At 40.7% G+C, this 20,429-nt stretch overlaps 1 protein-coding gene across 2 annotated transcripts in view; it reads left to right on the top strand.

Annotated features, from left to right (window-relative positions):
• CRHR2 (corticotropin releasing hormone receptor 2) overlaps positions 1 to 20,429 on the top strand; it is a 242,740-nt gene that overhangs the window by 191,216 nt on the left and 31,095 nt on the right. For both annotated transcript variants that reach the window (XM_075214089.1, XM_075214090.1), the window contains 4 exons: positions 7,880 to 7,965; positions 11,184 to 11,290; positions 14,972 to 15,089; positions 19,576 to 19,729. In XM_075214089.1, coding sequence (XP_075070190.1) covers positions 7,880 to 7,965; positions 11,184 to 11,290; positions 14,972 to 15,089; positions 19,576 to 19,729 — 465 coding nt within the window. The remainder of the gene's footprint in view (positions 1 to 7,879; positions 7,966 to 11,183; positions 11,291 to 14,971; positions 15,090 to 19,575; positions 19,730 to 20,429) is intronic.

The raw sequence follows: 20,429 nt of genomic DNA, 5'->3' as shown, positions 1-20,429 counted from the left end.
TCTGTACAGCGCTGCAGAATCAGTGGCGCTATATAAATAAATGGTGATGATGATGATAATAATATTTTTCAAGCGCGGGATTTTAGCGGATCTCGCTAACAATTGAATACCCCCCTTAGTGGTGCTTGGAGAGTTCTGAATAGCTATCTACAACTCTCCAATTACTTTTATTGATCCCTGTCACCCGCTCGCAATAGAGCCCGCCATTTTTGAGGCCAACCAGTATACGGCTTAGGAGCCAATGACATCACTAAGGCACTACCCAATATTCATGAGATATTGGCTCCTAGTGAATAGACTAGGCCCAATGCTCTTTAGATTAGCCCAGAAAATGGCTGGAGGTGAATCCACATTTCTACAATAAACACCATCCGACTGCATAGAGAATTAAAATTACATAAAAGATGAATGTTTATATACACCGGCCGGTGGGTAAGGGCGAGAGGAGAGGAGCTAAAAGCTTACTTCATTTTCATAATGTGCTACATTTTGGAATGTTCACGGCTCTTGAAGTTAATAACTGAATGGAGGTCGGAAAATGTTGATCGGTAAAAAAATATTTCTAAACCTTAATTACTGTTCCTCCAGGCAGTCTGTAACAACTGCAACAGTTAGGAAGTTTTCGGAGCAGAAACATGTAGGGAATTCATTTTAAAAATGCAAATGTTCTTACTTTAAAAGCTGGAATTAGTGGTTTGTCTACCTTGTTTGTAAATATGATCATGCATTATTAATCGCCTTGCCGGATAAGAAGAGTTATGATGAAAATTGTCAGAGTGATATCAGGCTTTTTACTATCCGTATTTGCCTAGTGCTTGTATTTCACACGTGTATTTAATCATGAAGATCTTTAGCAGAGTCGCTAATCTTCCATCTCTTCCACAAGGCATCTCTGAGGTGTAAGTCAGTAAGATCGGAACTCTGAAAATACTCAAGTGCAGAATCGCGGTCCTCTATCGTATCAATTCTAATTCAGGGAAAATGAGTTAGGTCATCACAAAATTGTTCAAGATTACAATGTTTGGATGCTCTTGTGTACAGGACTGTAGGATTTGACTTTAGAGGTTTGATTTTACGCATACTTGTCAAGTCTCCCTTAATGCCAGGGAGACTCCCTGAAATAGGGGTGATCTCCCTCACTCCCTGAAGAGTCTGGCATTCTCCCTGATGCTGAGCCAGTACAAGACGTGGTTGGCTTCGCCATCTGTGGCATGATTGACACAGTTCAGAAATTGTGTCCTATGTCCATGTATTGATGCCTATGGAGGTGGCCATTTTCATGGAGACCAAGATTTAATCAAAGACTGACAGGTAAGACAACATGACTTCAGTAATGGAGACAGAAATGTAAAAGACACTTCAGTCTCTAGAGATTGATTAGCTGCTTTTCTTTAAAGTATAACTGCCTACTCTCCCAGAATGTCTGGGAGACTCCCGCATTTCTGGGAGACCTCAGGGCAGGGCAGGTTCTCGCCCCCACAATAGTTAAGTGGCGGGGGGCGGGGCAAATATTGCATCATCTTAGCCCCACCGCCAAAATTGCGACAATCATTTAGGGGGTGGGGTTAAAATGGTGAGATTTGTCAAGCCCCGCCCCCGCATGCCCACCTCCCCCGGGATCTCCCTGAAGCCAACCAAGAAAAGTCGGCAAGTATGATTTTACGCACACAATACATTATTGCGTGATCACTAAAAGCCTCTGGTAGAAAACGGGAGCAGTGGATTCTAGGGCAGGGTAACATGACCCAGTCGGGGAGTGAATGATTGAAGGATTTGTGGTTGGTCCTTATTGGTTTGTAAATAAGTTGGTTTAGATTTAGACATTTGAATTGGACAAAGAGTTTCCTGTTTTTTGGGGCCATTCCGACTAAAGTCCCAAAAATCATCAGCTTTTCTTTGTGTACTACGATAAACAGCGATACTCCAATTTTTTTACAAACTTTGGGGCATATTCAATTCCGATCCAATCCGCGGAAAACGCGCGTTACCGCAGAAAATGCGCAGTACTGCCGGTAATACGGTACCGCAATAACGCGGATTTTCATACGCAGCCCTATGGGCTGCCAACGAAAATCCACGTTATTGCGGTACCGCGGATTAGGTTCGCGGCCGTTCCGGCGCGATACCGCGGATCGGGATCGGAATTGAATATGCCCCTTAAAATGTAAATCTCTGTAAAAAGACATGTTTATTCAAAATAGCAAATAAACACTCATATAAGGCATACTTTCCCACTCTCCCGGAATGTCTGGGAGACTCCCGAATTCCGCGTAGGTCTACCAGACTCCTGGGAGAGCACACCATTCTCGTGAATCCTGCCCACTTCCTAGCTGCAAAATTACACTTTTGCGTTATTGCAACGCTTAGGCAGGGCTAAAATGATGCAATTCACTGCACCCCCACCGTCTTTACACTTCACCTCTTCCCTGGGATCTCACGAAGGGAAAGAGTACAAGTTGGTAAGTATGAATAGACCTTAATCTTTACAGAAAATCTTCGCAAATGTGTGCAACTGAGAATTCTTCATTTTTATGTGCAAGTAGAAATAGCAGCTCCTTTGCTGGTTATAGCAATGTGCTGGAGGATTTTTCTCTTTATAAGACCTTAATCTTTCTAATAAAATGTGTGACCATTGTTAGGATGTAGGATGTGTTATGTTATGCAACCATAAATATATTTGAAAGAATATAAAATTCCTCAAGGGACTTATCACTTCTGAAGTTTTTGCTCACTGGAATAAATATTGACCTCACGCATTTCACAATTAGAGGGAACATTGCTCAGATGTGGGGCACTTGCAAACAAAACAGAGAAAACAATAAGCAATGTGGTCTTATAGCGACGCTGACATGTTAGACACTGTCACCTCCTCTTTGGTAAAATTCCACACAGTTGCCAAGCAGAGTCTGTAAACAGAGATGAAAAGGAGATAAGTGCCCTGGACAATTCTTTCATTTCCATTCAATACTCATGTTTATGTTATTACATGTGTTAGTGAGCGGATCCCTAATTATAGTTGCAGCGGGAGGTTTGTAACATCAGTTCTTGGAACAAATTAAGTTGTCACAGCTGAAAGGACGGAGATTGCCTAACTACTGCCATTTTTTTTCATTGGAAAGACAACGTTCGATTATTGTCATCTCATTTTCTGTTCTCATATCAAATCCTCACATGAACAGCAGGAAATTCGTACTCCGTGACTGTTATTAGGGAAACTCTGATTATTGACATAACTTCCATATTTATATGATACTACAGTGAATTTAAATAAATAGCTGAAAATAGCAACAAAGTGCATCAACAAAAGATTACATACAGAACAGGGCGCAGGTTAGGAAGGCTTAATTAAGCCTACCAGCAGCATATATGTAGGGTAAAGTTGCTTAAACCTTGCATTGGCACCTTCTAGTTCAGTGCACACAGTAATGCATTCTTTAGCTATTCTTTAAAGTAGATTTCTGCTACATGTTTTGTCATGATAACATATTTTAATAACATCTACAGTAAATGTTTGTATCCTTCAACCCACCTGTTTCAATTAACCGGAAGGTTTTAAATGGAAAAGTTTCTGGTTCCAAGTGCTTCTGTCATTTCAGCAGTGTTCCATTCAGTGATTCGAGCCAGGCCAAGTCATTTTTAATTCTCTACCCGTCTCCCTCACCTTAAAATCTCATTGTAAGGCCAGAGGCTTTACATAGATAAAATAACTCTGCAAAAGTATTTCTAAAGATAATAGTCCCAGAACAGTCCCTGAAGTGATGTAACAAGACTGTGTAACCCAGGCAGATAATTATGTCATATCACCGAGACACAGAACACATTTATGGAACAATGAGCGATACTTCCCTCTCATTGAGGAGGATGTTAAAGGAACAATCCTCTCTATTATTATTATTATTATTATTATTATTATTGTTGATTAGTAAGGGCAAACAGGGACAAGCAAAGTAGACAAAATAAATGCATAAAATAGGAAATATATTTAAGTGTAAATATGGAAGAAATTGTGAGTTGTCAGTGAAAAACTGGACACATCCAAACAGGGGAGGGCTGGCAAATTTTAGACCGTGGAGGGGGGGCAAGACTTGACTAATTGTTTTCTTTTCATGAAATGCATTTATTAGGATGTGTGTGTGTGTGTGTGTGTGTGTGTGTGTCTGTGTGTGTGTGTGTCTGTATGTGTGTGTTAGGGAATTTAGATTGTAAGCCCCAATGGGGCAGGGACTGATGTGAGTGAGTTCTCTGTACAGCGCTGCGGAATCAGTGGCGCTATATTTATAAATGGTGATGATGGTGATGATTAGGATATTATGAATGTATTCTCTACATAAAGAACATTGTTACAGTTGTTCCTGATTGCAAACACATGTTCTAGCTGCATACACAGCCGTCATCACTAGTTATCGGCACTTAGACTAGACCTGTAGTTGGTCCAAGAGATACGGCTGAATAACAGGTAGCTTAGAGATACCCAGAGCTTTTATCGGACGCTGCTATGTGCGCTTGAGATTGCCACGTCCTTACTGTACATTGACTATGGGCAAATCCCTCTTCTCCACCCTGAAATCATAGGCTGTAGTACGTGTCCTTTGCACTCGCAGATAAGTTGAACGTGGCTGTGTTTGGTGATGTTCGGTCCGGTTCTGGAGTTGCGTGATTTTGCGGAACCTACGCACAAAATCGCCGTTTACATCCCTTCATGAATCAGGCCCAAAATGCGGAAAGTGGACCTATGTACGAGATCCAGTTTTGCATATTTACCGTTATTAAATGACCCTTTAATATGTTTTGTAAAGGACATTATACTGTTCATGTTTCTGCTTTCTGTAGTCTCCAATCTAGATAAAAGTTTAAATGAGGTTTCTGAAGTGATGTATGACAGAGGAAACCGTGCGTGACACTTCCTCTAACTATATAACTTTACATCTCTCTGCTCTCCCTCCATGACGCTCTATGTCACTTGTTCATCTCTCTTATATCAGACACTAATACACCACGTGCTTCTGTGCTCCCATGCTGTGGTGATAAAATGACATTATTTCTATACCGTCTTTGGACTTGTATATAAAGTTGTATTTTTTTCAGCTTCTTTGTATTGAATCACATTTGCTGCTTCCTCGTCTGTCTGTGTAATATTTTATTCATCTGGAAATGTCAGCTCTCCGGACCTTTAACAGGATAATTGTCTATTGAGATCCATAAACATCAGAATGCAAATTGTCTCTGATTTCTTTCATTTGTACCTGTGATGGAATGTTGCAGATCTTAACAACAAAGGGAACTGTCTGGAAGTGGGATATTAGGCAGAGTGCAGTGACAATTCGAGCAAAATCATAAAATTGTATTTACAAAAACACAATCTGTGATTTTGGATGCATTGCTTCTAATATAAAATGGGTAATCTTAATGTGTAGCTGTAATCTACACCCAACTGTGCATTAAACAGATAGTTGAACAGGCAACATATTATACTGTATAACATAACATATGTTACACTTCCGGTTCGATTGGTGTAGGGAATATTGCGTCCTGATTTCGCGGTTCTATACATAGGAAGGTATGCACTAATACTCACGGCTGCATGAGCATTAATGAGACATGAACATCCCATGTACCGATAGGAGAATTCTCGCTGTGCCCCTTGACAAACTGTCTCTGACATCATGAAGCTGTACAGCTTTTCGCCTATTGGCTCTGAACGATCACATGATATGCATTTGAGAGGATGTCCAGCCGCCACCAGTAGTTAATTTAGTTTATTTATTAAGATATTATTTTTATTGTTTACAACTGATTGTCTCAAAAAATATTATTCCCGTTACTACCGTAACCTTTACTATTGATATTTGATTGATAAGACAAATTTAAAGAGAGTGACCGAACAAGTGGCTTCCATCAAAAGGGGTTGTATAGCAAATAGGGTTCCCCTAGACATTCCCACTTCTCCCTATCCATTCCCAAGAGTCGGCTCACATAACCGGTCACGGTGGTGGAGGACTCAATCCGTCCATAACTCTTCAATAGACTTCTTCACTATACTTCCACGGAGTTCTATTAAAGAGCTATAAATGGATTGTAGGACTGCAGCGTGATCTGGTACCTGGTCCCTCAGGAAGGAACCCCCAATTTTTCTGTAGAGGGGTTCATGTTATTTAGAGGATTGGTTGCCCAACCCTCTCACTAATTCTGTTAAGCCCAAGCATGCATATTGGCCAATACAATATAGTTGTAGATTAGAAGAGCAGAAGACAGCAAAGCCTTATACATCCTCAGTATAAGACCCTTCCTCTCCCAGGATGCCACCAAAGCTCTTATCCACTCACTGATTTCTCGTCTTGACTATTGCGACTTTCTTCTTACTGGCTTCACCTGATCCCATCTCGCTCCTCTTTGATCTACACTTAATGCTGCAGCTACACTTATCCTCCTTTCTCACCGCTCCACATCTGCCCCCCTCTCTGCCAAACCTTACACTGGCTCCCCTTCACCTACAGAATCCTCTTCAAACTCCTCACCCTCACATACAAAGCCCTCTCCAACTCCAATGCTCACTACATCTCCAACCTCATCTCCATACACACTCCCTCCTGCCCTATCCAGTCAGCCAATGACCATCGCCTCTCCTCCCCTCTGGTAACCACATCTCACTCACTCATCCAAGATTTCTACCGTGTTGTCCCCCACCACTGGAATAATCTCCCTCGTTGTATCAGACTATCCCCTAGCCTGTACAGCTTCAAACATTCATTGAAAACCCTCCTGTTTATAAAAGCCTACCAGTCTTCCACTTTACCGTCTCACCATGTATTATACCTCATCCTCTCTCATCCTCCATCTCTCCCACTCTTGCTTCTTGCCCTCAGATCCCCTTACATTGGCTCACCCCATATGTCAACCATTTGTCTGCCCCGTTCCCGTTAGATTGTAAGCTCTGGCAAACAAGGCCCTCATCCCTCCTCTTCTCATTATCAATAACTTTTTTTCCAGGCTATCAGTAGCTGTCTTGAACATTGTAGTGTTATTTGTTTACTGTATTGTGCTGTTGTACTATGTACTGTCTTGTTGTTTTCCTTCTGTACGGCGCTGCAGACCTCATGTGGCACTCTAGAAAATAAAGATTTATAAAGATTAATAATAATAATAATAATATCTGGCCTTCAATACTGTTTATCTTGGTTGTTCTGGATAATGCTGAGCATTACAGGACATTACAATTTGTTTCTAAAGAACAAACATATTCAGTAGTGTTGTACATTGAGAAATAACCAATTAGTTACTAGAGACACTAGTGACACTAAGATAAATGTAGAGAAACATTAGATGGTGAAGACCCTGATGCAAAGTCTTACAACTGTATCATTGTCTGGTCCACCCTCTTCCACTTCTACTTCCATTCTGTGTTACCTTTGCTGCAAACGTTAGTTCTGTGCAAACATGACTCAAACACTCGTTGGTCCAGAATGGTGGCTACAGACAATTGACTTTAGTGGAGCTCAATAGAAGGACTATGGTTGGCTCAAGCGCCATGAGTTATGTCAAGAGCCGAAAGCCAGCTCTTAGATGCAGGTAATCCCATGGGCCCCCAATTTGCTCTGTGTCGGGTGCATGGTTGGTCCCTTTAAAGGGGAACTCCAGACAAAATATTATTTTAAAAGTAATTTCCCCTCCCCTATTAAAATAGCCGTTACTTTGTTGGTACTGTTCTCCAGTGCCTGAGTGTACCAGAGAAACTGATTGGACGAGTTCTCCGTTAAAGTTCCACAACCTTTACATTTTGACCTGTCAGTGTCCTGTACTTACACATTGCTAATTTACAGTATCTTTAGTGATTTGGATGTGCCTTTATTGAACGTTCTTTGTGCTTTGCTTGTATTTGCAGGAACTGTTTACAGAGAATGTTTTGAGAACGGAACCTGGGCGTCCTGGATGAATTACTCTCAGTGTGTTCCCATTCTGGATCACAAGGTGGGCCACTCAACTTTATTTCTTCTTACTAATTTCACAGTCACAATTCTTCGAGACATTGAACCACGCACCCATATATAAGTGTTATTTTCAACTGATCTCCAGGTCTTACACCGCAGAAGATTCCTATCTTTCTATCACTGATGGGATCTAATAAGTGTAAAACACAACTGTCATCGCTAGTAATCAGCACTTACACCCGACCTGTAGCTGCTGCAAGTGATACGACAGAAAATCACATACCTGAGAGATGCCCAGAGCGGGCACTGCTCCGTGCACTTGAGCTTGGCACGCCTTTACTGTACATCGCCTATATACATACACCCAGTCCCCTCCCTGTTACACACATGAAATCGTAGGCTGTAGTAAGGGTTCTTTGCGCTAAATTGGATGTTGCTGCGTTCGCTGGCGTATCGTCCGGTTCTGGGCATGCGCAAAGACATTTTATGGCACGCATAATAGGGCTCGTATTGGCATTTACATCCCTTGATGAATTAGGCCTAATGTGTCTAAATTGATGGCAAAAAATATATCTAAAAGTGAATTAACATGAATGTAAAAAATTGGGATGAAATGTTTTTACAAAACACATTAAAATTATAAACTGTATCAAAACCATGTGGGGTGAATGTATCAAGGGAATATATCAAGAAGTCAAAGTGGAAATATAGAAGTGACGGTATGAAAAATGTAATGGGAATGTAAATAAATAGAATTCAATAGTTTTACATTAAGGAGCGTAAAACAAACGTAAGTTGATTTTTTTTTAAAACACACACAAGTTGAATGCCCGGACGTCCATATTTGACTACAAGCGGAAACACGTCTCTTGTTGAATATGGGTGTAGGTACACACTACATATACGGCCGTTGTCGCTTGCAGACAGACACAATACACTACAGGATACGGACAATACATATGTGGAATATAAAGGTCCAGCAGAACGCCAGAATATTGTCACCTGTTAATAATATAATCATTAAGGAAAAGACATTTGGAGGAAAAAACAACTTTTCTTCCATCAAATACTTTTATCGGTAAGTTCTCAGTGCATACTGTATATAAAAAGTATTTTTAATGTTGTTCCTAATTGCAAACATGTTATGACATGGCCAAAAGGTTTGAGAATGATACAAGTATTATTTTTCACAAAGTCTGCTACTTTATTTTTTATGATGGCAATTTGCATGTGCTCCAGAATGTCACTAAGCGTGATCAGATGAATTGCAATTAATTTCAAAGTTCCTCTTTGCCATGACAATGAACTTTATCCTAAAAAACAACATTTCCACTGCATTTCAGCCCTGCCACAAAAGGACCAGCTGATATCAGGTCAGTGATTCTCTCGTTAACACAGGTGAGAGTGTTGACGAGGACAAGGCTGGAGATCACTCCATTATGCTGATTGAGTTAAATAACAGACTGGAAGCAATGATGACGTGCAGTCATCATTGCTTTGCACAAAAAGGGCTTCATAGGCAAGAATATTGCTGCTAATGAGATTGCATCTAAATCAACAATTTATCTGATCATCAAGGACTTGAAGGAGAGAGATTCAATAGTTGTGAAGAAGGCTTCATGGTGCCCAAGAACGTCCAGCAAGTGCCAGGACTTTCTCCTAAAGTTGATTCAGCTGCGGGTTCGGGGCACCACAGTGGAAAGCTTGCTCAGGAATGGCAGCAGGCAGGTGTGAGTGCCAGCATACCCTTCCAGCAATAAGCTGCTATATATTGGCAAAAGCATGCTGGGGCTTGTAATTTCACAACACCGGGAGTGCCACAGGTTAGCCAAGCCTGGTCTAGTGGGACAATCCCGATTTTTGGTGACTGTTCTGCCCAATCTAAGGGGCAGGTCAACACTGTGTACTCTTTATACACACACTGCATTCTTTACATACTACACTGTGGTGCTATCTGTCCTTCATGGGCTGACCACTCCCCCCTCTAATGTCTGGTCTCGCCTCTATGATGGCTTGCCACACCCCCTCTGGTGGGCCCCTAGCGTTGCGGTCCCCCGGTGGGCCCTTCATGCCCCAGTCCGACAGTGTATAAGTATGGTGATATTTGTGAACCTTGTTAGAGACTCGGAAGGAAACTGATATACACGAACAAGTTGATATAACCCATCACCCGCAATCCGATTCTAACTGCCATCTCTCTAGTAAAGTTTATAAAACATCTGTTTGGTTGCTATGTCTTACAGCACCAGTTAGCCCTCATTTAATTGTAAATTTATTCTGCACTGATTCATACTCACCGAGAGACCAGTGCACCATTTGTTGATTTAAAAATAAAAAAAATTAAAAGCCTTATAATATAGCAATGAACACTTTTATATCCTAATTTCTAATAATGTAAATTGACACATATTTTATTTTAGAAATACAGTTTCTTTTTAAAGATAATCATGTATCCAAATGGAGTGTTATTTTAGCATACCTCCATAAGTCCTGATTTAGTCTGTCCCATTGTTCTATAACAGTAATCACGTTGGTCCCGACCGCTGGGAAGTTGGGAGATTTTGTCCTCGCTTGCCAAGGTGCACCTGTCACCAGTACCTGCAATTGAAGGGTGTTTTCAGGTGTGAGGAGGGGAATTGGGGGGTGCCTAACACTTATAAAGGGCTGGACACACCCCATGTTAGGCTTTTAGATAAACGGGGTGATCAAGCGCCAATTGCATGTCACATCAATGGCACCTTTAATCTTCAACACGGCTTTACTACCATAGTAATAGAATGGAGGGGGACAGGCTTATTGAGTCACGGTCCCCCGCCGTTCACTGAGAGCCCCCAAATACGGCATTAGCCAAAAAAATATGTATTTATTTAACAATTATTATGACTTTACCATGACAAATACTGATTTAATTTGAAATAAGCAGGTATATGTTAAGACTTTAAAGGTCCCTTACACAGAAGGAATGCGGCCTATTATTAAATGAGGCGCATTGTGTAAGCTACATGTGCATTTTAAACTTAAATTAACCAGTTTAGCCTAAAATAATAGCTATTTTTATTATATCAGGTAGTCAGATTGGCATCAGGCTTCTTTTGTCCATAGATTTTACTCATCCCAAAATAACTTGTATGGAGCTGTTATTATGAGATTATTCTCCAGTCAGGGAAGATAATTACTGCTTCCTAAACAGATTAAATGTCCTGTAACATTATTGCAGAGAGGCATGCTAATGTAATCACATTATGTTCTTGTCTCCAGCGGAAGTATGATCTGCATTACAAGATCGCTCTCATTATAAACTACCTGGGGCACTGTATCTCCGTACTGGCGCTGGTTATTGCCTTTCTACTTTTCCTGTGTTTAAGGTAAGTTACTTAGTTACTTTGTCTGTTTAGTCTGAGTGTCTGGGAATCAGGAGGAACCAGAACGTTAGTCTGGGAGAAATTTGTAACATTGTATCACAACAATTTAACTGCTTTTACAGGGACTGCAACAATGTTTCACTATAATGGGGGGTTGGACCATCCAGTTAGAGGACTAGCTCCCCCCTCGCATCCTCTCATCGCTAATAATAATTCACCCCCCCCCCCCCCCCCTTACACATATCACACAATATATTCCTACTCACCAGCAGGGACTCTACGAAATCTGCTTGTCATCTCTGTTCTGTACCTTGTCTCTTGTCTGCCCCCCTAATATCTGTCTTGGGGGTAAATGTATCAAGCTTAGAGATTTCCGGCAGGTTTGAAAAAGTGGGGATGTTGCCTATAGCAACCAATCAGATTCTAGCTTTCATGTATTTAGTACCTTCTACAAAATGATAGCTAGAATCTGATTGGTTGCTATAGGCAACATCCCCACTTTTTCAAACCCGCAGCTTAGTAAATCTAGCCCTTGGTCTTCTCTGTCTATTCGGCACTACTGCTCCATCTGTAATTCGTTTGGGTCATATTGGGATAACTTGTGCTCTATAAATATATGGAAAAGCTTTTGTCAGCAACAATATGATGATGTTTTATGTACAGTTGCTAATAGTTTCTCACTACTATTTGGATTACGTGACTGTTAATAGATTTTGCTTTACAAAACTATGTGTTAAACTGATTTTTATCCATGGTGCATCTTTAAATTGATACTTAACAGTATAAACCAGAGCTGTTTATACGACTTTTATAGGACATTTTAAATAAATGTTTTTTATAAACTTTTGTCTTATTGAAAAAAAGATTTATAAACTAAGATAAATGGGTATAATTCTTCTCAAACCTATTCTAATAATTCTCCCTCTATTGTTTATAGAAACATAGAAATGTCAGTTTTTAAGACACCTGGAAGTCTTATACAAAGTCGTGTACATTAAATGATAAGTTTGAGAGATTTAATAATGCAAAATAACGGTGTGAAATACAGACTTATGTAGGCTGCTAGGTGACATTTAACTCTCTAGCGCCTACTACAGGAAGGGGTAACTTTTTGATCAGTGAAGAAGATTTTGCTGAAGGATGGAACAATAGATGATATCTTCTTGTTGTGATCTTTGTCACCCAGTTAATGCAGATAAGAGGATGGTTGTTTGAAAGGCTTTTTGTGTTCAGAAAATCTGATAAAAGGCAGATAAAATCCATAGTAGAATAGAAGTGAATGAGAACGTTTGATCTAAGACACATTGAAAAGATTCAGAAGAAGCATTGAGAGAACACAGCTGTTAAAGTAAGAACGAATTAGTCCAGTCTGAAAAGTCTCATTGATACAATGTCACATTGAGGAAGAACATGTACAGCTCAGCTTTTAATTGGACATTACAGCGTGTTATAATATGACGTATTGTCACTCAAGTGTCCTCTTATTAATTCACATTATCACACTCATTATACATTGCAGTCAGGTGCAGTTTACTAAACAGCGAGGCTGTAAAATCCAATTACTGGTGATGGATACAGACTCTGCAAATAATACTCAATGTACTTCTTCCAAGATGTGGCAGTGTGATATCAGCAAGTCACAGCCTTGTGTCATTAGTATAAAGGGGATAGAAGGAAGAGTTCTGGCTGCTCGTATATTGTCACGATTTAACAACAAGACATCGATCCTCTGCACTCACCAAATACATTATTAATGCTCTTCTAATGCAAGCCCTGCTCTGTATTAAAAACTGTTAAAAAAAAAATGTTAGGTATCATATTGGAACACATAAGAAGATCAGCTTCCGGCCAGTCCCACACTAAATATAAACATGAATTCAATCTGACTATTAACATGATTCTTGCTATGCTTTTTAACTGGGTTGAGTCTTTACCTGCACACATATTTTTAAAGGCAAGTACTCCCCAAAAAGGCAGTCACTTTGGGAGTCACCTGACACAAGTTGGAGAGCGAGGGGAGATACAATTACGGTTTTTAACAAATTAAAAAGACTAAACTATTGTGCTTAACCAAAAGTATTTAATGAATATAAAAAAGTAGATGAAAACTGAGGTGCAAGTGTGGTGTGACCCCATTGTGCAAACCAAAAATGCATTGGATCCTCTGCACTCACATTACTGATGCTATCCTCGCTGTAATCTGCATTAAAAACAGGAACTGTTAGTTCCTCATATTGTCAAGTTTTAGCTTATATTATACTGGCCTCAGGATTCCTCTTTATTTTAGATATTGTCAATGTTCTATTCCCAATGCTGTACTGCAGAACCTTACACTCGTTTCTCGTAGCTAGGACCAGGTTATTCATGATAATAGTATTTATACTCTATACAGACATCAGACACATGAATGCTAGAGAATATAGAGGATGCATTATATTTTTAAGAGTGACATTTTCTTGGATTTGCCATTCAGTGCATTGATATCTTGTATTCCATGAGACATGTCAATCATCATGGATAAGATTTTTGTGTTTTAGACAAGACATCCAGCAAATACACAGACTATTGTGTACGGCTAGGTCTATATGCACATCTCACCCCACCTTTCAGCCGGCAGGTTGGAGCAAACATTACAGAGTACAAGCTGGACGATTCAACTCAGCCAACGTGTTCATGCAGGTTATTGTAAATTGCTGGCACTGTAAAAATAAATGGCAATAAAAATCATAGTATTACTAATAATAATAATAATAATAATAATAATCATCATCATCATCATTTATTTATATAGCGCCACTAATTCCGCAGCGCTGTACAGAGAACTCTCTCACATTAGTCCCTGCCCAATTGGGGCTTACAGTCTAAATTCCCTAACATACACACACAGACAGACACACAGACTAGGGTCAATTTGTTAGCAGCCAATTAACCTACCAGTATGTTTTTCTTTGGAGTGTGGGAGGAAACCGGAGCACCCGGAGGAAACCCACGCAAAGACGGGGAGAACATACAAACACCACACAGATAAGGCCATGGTCGGGAATTGAACTCAGCTGTAAGGCAGAAGTGCTAACCACTGAGCCACCGTGCTGCCCAAATCTTCATACAACTATGGCATTACCCCTAAATGAGAAAAGTATTGTCGCTTACGTCATAATTTCTAAAGCATTTATGGCCTGTTTCATCTTTGGACATAAGTCCCTTTGTGTGGCCTAACTTCTGTGACATAGGTCTGCGCGTTTCTGTCCAGTTTGGTCCAAAATAATCAAATTGGCAAAATAACCACGTGTGTAGGCACCAATTCAAATACCCTGGTAGAGGTATTTGTGAATGTAACTGTGTGATACCAGCAGGAACACAATTTTGAAAATACTTGTTTAATTCAGAAATTTAGTATGTGCTCGAATTCCGGCACAGACTTCCTGTGTTTGACCTTTCAGGTTCCATTTAATTACATAAAAGGGCGGTGGTTTCATCTAGAAGTGGGTGTTCTGGGGGATAGGGGTGGGTTTCAGGCGGATCAGGTAGGGCGTTTTTTTTGTCCTGATTGTGCATGTCTCAATGTTTGGAGATAATGGTTACACAAATTCTAGCAATGTTCTCATGATGTTCCTCACTACAATGAAATGACGATAATGCAGATTAGATCTCAATCATCCTCTTTCTCTTTTATATCATTTCTAGGAGTATAAGATGCCTTCGAAATATTATTCACTGGAATCTAATCACAACCTTTATCCTACGAAATATCATGTGGTTCCTCCTTCAAATGATTGACCATCACATTCATGAAAAGAACGAGGTACAGTAATAAGAGGTGTGATCATTACTGAGTGTTTGCACTCGCTAGCAGTACAAGAAGAACAAAATCAGTGTTGGTTTGTCGAAAAATACCTTCCCACCCCACGCATATGTCACGCGGATCTCTGACCCCGGTGAGCTCCATTGTACGTTTGTTAGAACTAGATAATACACTGTGCAAAACTAAAGCAAGATGTTATTTCTATGTATAAATACAAAGGACAGAACAGTGTGATAAGAGACAACATAAAGTACTTTTACCCAGGACAAGGAACATGAAAACCATTCAATAAGCATTGAGCTTTTCTTGAAAAAAGGGTAAATGTTGGCGAAACGCGTAACACTCTTGGATAGTGTTGTGGGCCGAGACTTCCTCAAGAGTGCTTAGCTTTCCACCAAGCCTAACAAAAATAAACCAGTGCTCCTAAAATGTTATGGGTGCTACCGCTCAAAACAAAGTAAGTTAATAAATTGCCAGCATGCCGTCGTAGGGATATGTTTTTTTCAAGATTTTGGCACATTTATTGTCCCTTTGTGAAGCTATTACAAGTTTTAAAACATTAACCCATTTGTGTTAAACAATACGTGACTCTTAAGCCTAATTATCCTGTTTACCAAGGCGATGAATTAATACAAAAAACAGTATGGGTACAATATAATCACAACATCCTTTTTAATCCTACAATGGCTAACAAAAAACTCCAACTAAAACAATTCCTCTAAACTGTTCACATTGCAAAAACGCGTTGGGTTTGATCATAATATGGTGCTATAGCATTGCAAGAAACAGTGGAGACATAGTTTGGATATGGTCTACCCGAGAACATTTCTTTCTTTTTCTTTACCTATTTTTTGGATAAGAGATAGATGGGGACATTTTTTGGATTACAAATGTACTGTCTGATTCTGAATTGTAAATATGTAGCTTGTTTATTTGTTTGTTTGTATGTTAATGTTATTGTCTTTTACCCTGTTACACTAGTGCTTTAAGTTAATGGTATAGTGTACATGAACACATAGGGTAGGTAGTACAGTTTCAAGATTTATGTGGGATTTCCTTGGACTAAGGCACAAGACCATTGACGAAGGCACACGTTAGTATATTATATACGTTGATATTATTATGTGTTGTCTTTTTCAAACCGGATCCCTATGGTAAACATTTCAAATAAATCAAAAGCATATTCCCTATGTCTCATACTAATTAGAAACATCTCATTTCCATTGCATATATAATTAATGACACAAATACATACTAGAACTCATTTTTAGCTGGCATCTGTTACAGACCGTCTTTGTAAAAAACCATAGCTATAAAAATGTTTTAGAGTCTTTTATTGGCTCTACTTGTAAACACAAATGTTGCATCCGCTGGTTCAGATGTGCAGTGTATTTCTAAAGGCATTAAAGATAATTGCACGACTAGCAGTTTTCTGAAGGTAGAAAATAAAATAAAATATTCTCGCTTAAGGGTGTCACCGTCTGTGGCAATTATATCTGCCGTTATGTTTTTGTACCTTCAGCCAGAGAACCATTTTAAACTGTAATAGATAAATGTGTCCTTTATTTTGCCAGGGTGATACAATTTTATTTTGGAAAATAGTCAATGGTTGCTGATATAAATAATCATTACCCGTAATATTTGGTATACCTGAAAGATCGCTTGATATTTTTTTTCCTTATTTAAGAATGGTCCATTACCAACACACAGTGGGCATCATTTACTAAACAATCTACGGTAGATATGCCTAGGTGTGCATAGATTGTCTGACCAACACTCTTGGGGTGTGCCTAGATTGTCTGACCAATGCTCTCGGTGTGTGCCTAGATTGTCTGACCAACACCTTTGGGGTGTGCCTAGACTGTCTGACCAATGCACTTGGGGGGTGGGACTAGATTGTCTGACCAACGCTCTTGGGGTGTGCCTATATTGTCTGACCATTGCTCTTGGGTGTGCCTAGATTGTCTGACCAACGCTCTTGAGTGTGCCTAGATTGTCTGACCAACGCTCTTAGGGTGTGCCTTGATTGTCTGACCAATGCTCTTGGGGTGTGCCTAGATTGTCTGACCAACGCTCTTGAGTGTGTCTAGATTGTGTGACCAACGCTTTTGGTCTGTGCCTAGATTGTCTGACCAATGCTCTTGGGGTGTGCCTGGATTGTCTGACCAACGCTCTTGGGGTGTGCCTAGATTGTCTGACCAACGCTCTTGGGGTGTGCCTAGATTGTCTGACCAACGCTCTTGGGGTGTTCCTAGATTGCCTGACTAGCGCTCTTGGGGCGTGCCTAGATTGTCTGACCAACGCTCTTGGGGTGTGCCTAGATTGTCTGACCAACGCTCTTGGGGTGTGCCTAGATTGTCTGACCAATGCTCTTAGGGTGTGCCTAGATTGGCTGACCAACGCTCTTGGGGTGTGCCTAGATTGTCTGACCAATGCTCTTGGGGTGTGCCTAGATTGTCTGACCAACGCTCTTGGGGTGTGCCTAGATTGTCTGACCAACGCTCTTGGGGTGTGCCTAGATTGTCTGACCAACGCTCTTGGGGTGTGCCTAGATTGTCTCACCGACGCACTTGGGATGTGTCTAGATCGGCTGACCAATGCCTCTGTAAACTGAAAATGCGCCTAGGTTTTCACAGAAGGCGGGGAATCGGCAGGGGTAAACTGTACAAAAGTGGAAATGTCACATCGAAAGCCAACCCCCTACGGATTACGAACATTCCCTTTCATTAAATTACTGTTACTTTTAAAATGATCATCATTTATAGCTTAAATTTATCATGAGAGTGAGGGGGCATCAGGACTTTTGTGTGTTTGAGGCTTTTTAGTACACTGCTGTGAGTGCCCTTAAAAATGTGCTTTTCTGTCAAAGTGCAACAAGAGCGTACAAATAAGTAAAGGACAAGTCGCAAAGGCGGTCATCTCTGGGTTGGTATAAAATTCAAGTCCTTCTGCGGAGTGAAAACAGTTGAGGCCGTAAAAATTTGCTCTCTCCACCCGATTATCTGATTTAACTTATTTTGGTCAGCAAAATTAAAAATTTTGGTTTCACATTGCTCCACAAAGGAATTCCCCCACTCCACCCAGCTCCTTCCACCTCGGCATCATGAGGGAGGGTGATCATGGGGGAGGGCTCTTCTCGCAAGAGCAGGGCCCTCATCCGTCCTGTCTCATTACTTATTTATTCTGCTCCAGTCTTACTGGTACTGGCTTTGCTTGGAGCTTTTGAAGTCTTAGTTGTACTCGTTTATTGTTCTGTGCTGTTATACCCAACTTTGCCAAAATCAAACTCACTGTCTTCCCTCCCTCTAAATCCTCATCCCACCTTGATCACTCTATCACTGTTAACAACACCATCTCTTCTGTTCCCCAACTCCGCTGCCTGGATGTCACCCTCGACTCCTCCCTCTCTTTTGCCCCCTACATTCAATCTCTTGCTCAATCCTGTCGTTCCAACTATGCAACATCGACCGCATCCGAACCTTTCTGTCTCAGGATGCCACCAAAACCATTATCCATGCACTCATCATGTCCCCTCTTGAGTACTGTAACTTTCTACTCACCGGCCTCCCCTGCTCCCACCTCGCCCCCTATACTCAACGTTGCTATGACACTTAAATTTCTTTCACTCCGCTCTTCCTCTGCCTCCCCTCTCTGCCTTGCCCTTCACTGGCTCTCCTTCCCCTACAGTATACTTTTCAAAATCCTCACCAACACCTACAAGGCTCTCTCCAACTCTACTGCCCTATACATCTCCAACCTTGTCTCCATTCACACTCCATCCCATTTCCTGCGATCGGCCAATGACCATCGCCTCTCCTCCACTCTGATTACCACATCTCACGCCAGATTTCAAGATTTATCCCGGGCTGCACCCCTCCACTGAAACGACCTCCTATGCTCTAGCCGACTGTCCCCTAATATGTGCTCCTTCAAACAGGCACTTAAAACTCACCTATTCCTCAAAGCCTACCATCCATCCATCTATTCCTCAAAGCCTACCATCCATCCATCTAACCCTCTCTCCATGCTTGATCCCCTCACCTCTCTTTCCCTGTCCCTGTACGTACTCCCCTTCCGCGTGATCCCCTCCATGGACTCCCCATTGTGACTGCGTCTGTTTTCCCTCCCTTAAGTATGTAAGGGCCCTCCTGTCTCTATACCATTTCCTTTCCTCCAATGTCACTGTACTAGCTATGCTTGGAGCTATTGGAGTCTTGGTTCTACTCATTTATTGTTGTGTACTGTTTTTATCCTGCATGGTCAACTGTTTGTATTCCGTACAGCGTAGTGGAAACCTTGTGGAACCTTATAAATAAGTGATAATAATAATAATAATACTCACCTGAAATCGACTGGCTCCCCAGGGGTACTAGTGTTGCATTTTAACAACTTAATAGCCTAGTTATTTCAGCTAAGTAGAAATATGCTGCTATATTACACGTCTTTTTAGTGCTAAAACAATATCTTTGAGTGTCTTCTCTTTCAGATCTGGTGCAGATGCATCACAACTATTTACAATTATTTTGTGGTGACCAACTTTTTCTGGATGTTCGTAGAAGGCTGCTACCTCCACACGGCGATAGTGATGACCTACTCCACGGACAAGCTGCGGAAATGGGTCTTCCTCTTTATAGGATGGTGTAAGTCTCTTCTCCGGCAATTTCAAGGGAGATTTGGGGAAACCAGTTTATATGACAACTTTCAACTATGATTTTGAGAACTAGAGAACCAGTAGACTTTTAATGACTAAATACCATGTCACCGCCTGGCCAGGTTTGCCGGGATCTATGATCTATTTAGGTCTATTTATCAAAAACCAAGAATAGCGTTGACATTTCAGTTTTCTTTTATCTCTATTTTCTGCTTTGCTTTCCCAGCCTTTTGCAGTAATATTTATTGAAATAGAATTTCCACTGAGCAGACTGTTATTTAATGTGTGCTTAAAATATTGCCATTAGCAATCTATCTAAACCTGCAGTCTTGAGTAGGACACTGTAGTGTCAGGTTTTTCGTTTTGGCTCTGAATCCATTAATGCTTTTAATTGCAGTTCAATTAGCATACTACTATACTACTTTCTTTCTCAATGGTGATGAAGGATCAATGGTGACTGGGATTGTTTCCTGTTTTTGCTCTTGGTGAGGGTTTGGTCAAGTCTATGTAACCAGCCAGTAGCACGCTGTTTGTGTTTGTCATATAATGGATTGTCAGATTTGAGCCTAGACTGCTAGAAGCCAGTGAGGTGAGCATGAATAGTGCTTTCTGTATGTGCTAACCATCCAAGTCACTTTATAGATAATGCCCACCTGCCTTAGGTAATATCAGTAGCAGATATAAGTAAG

Source organism: Mixophyes fleayi, chromosome 5 (assembly GCF_038048845.1).
Source record: "Mixophyes fleayi isolate aMixFle1 chromosome 5, aMixFle1.hap1, whole genome shotgun sequence".
Lineage (NCBI taxonomy): Eukaryota > Metazoa > Chordata > Amphibia > Anura > Limnodynastidae > Mixophyes > Mixophyes fleayi.
The sequence above is the reverse complement of the archived record's forward strand: the minus strand, read 5'-3'. Positions and strand labels throughout refer to the sequence as shown.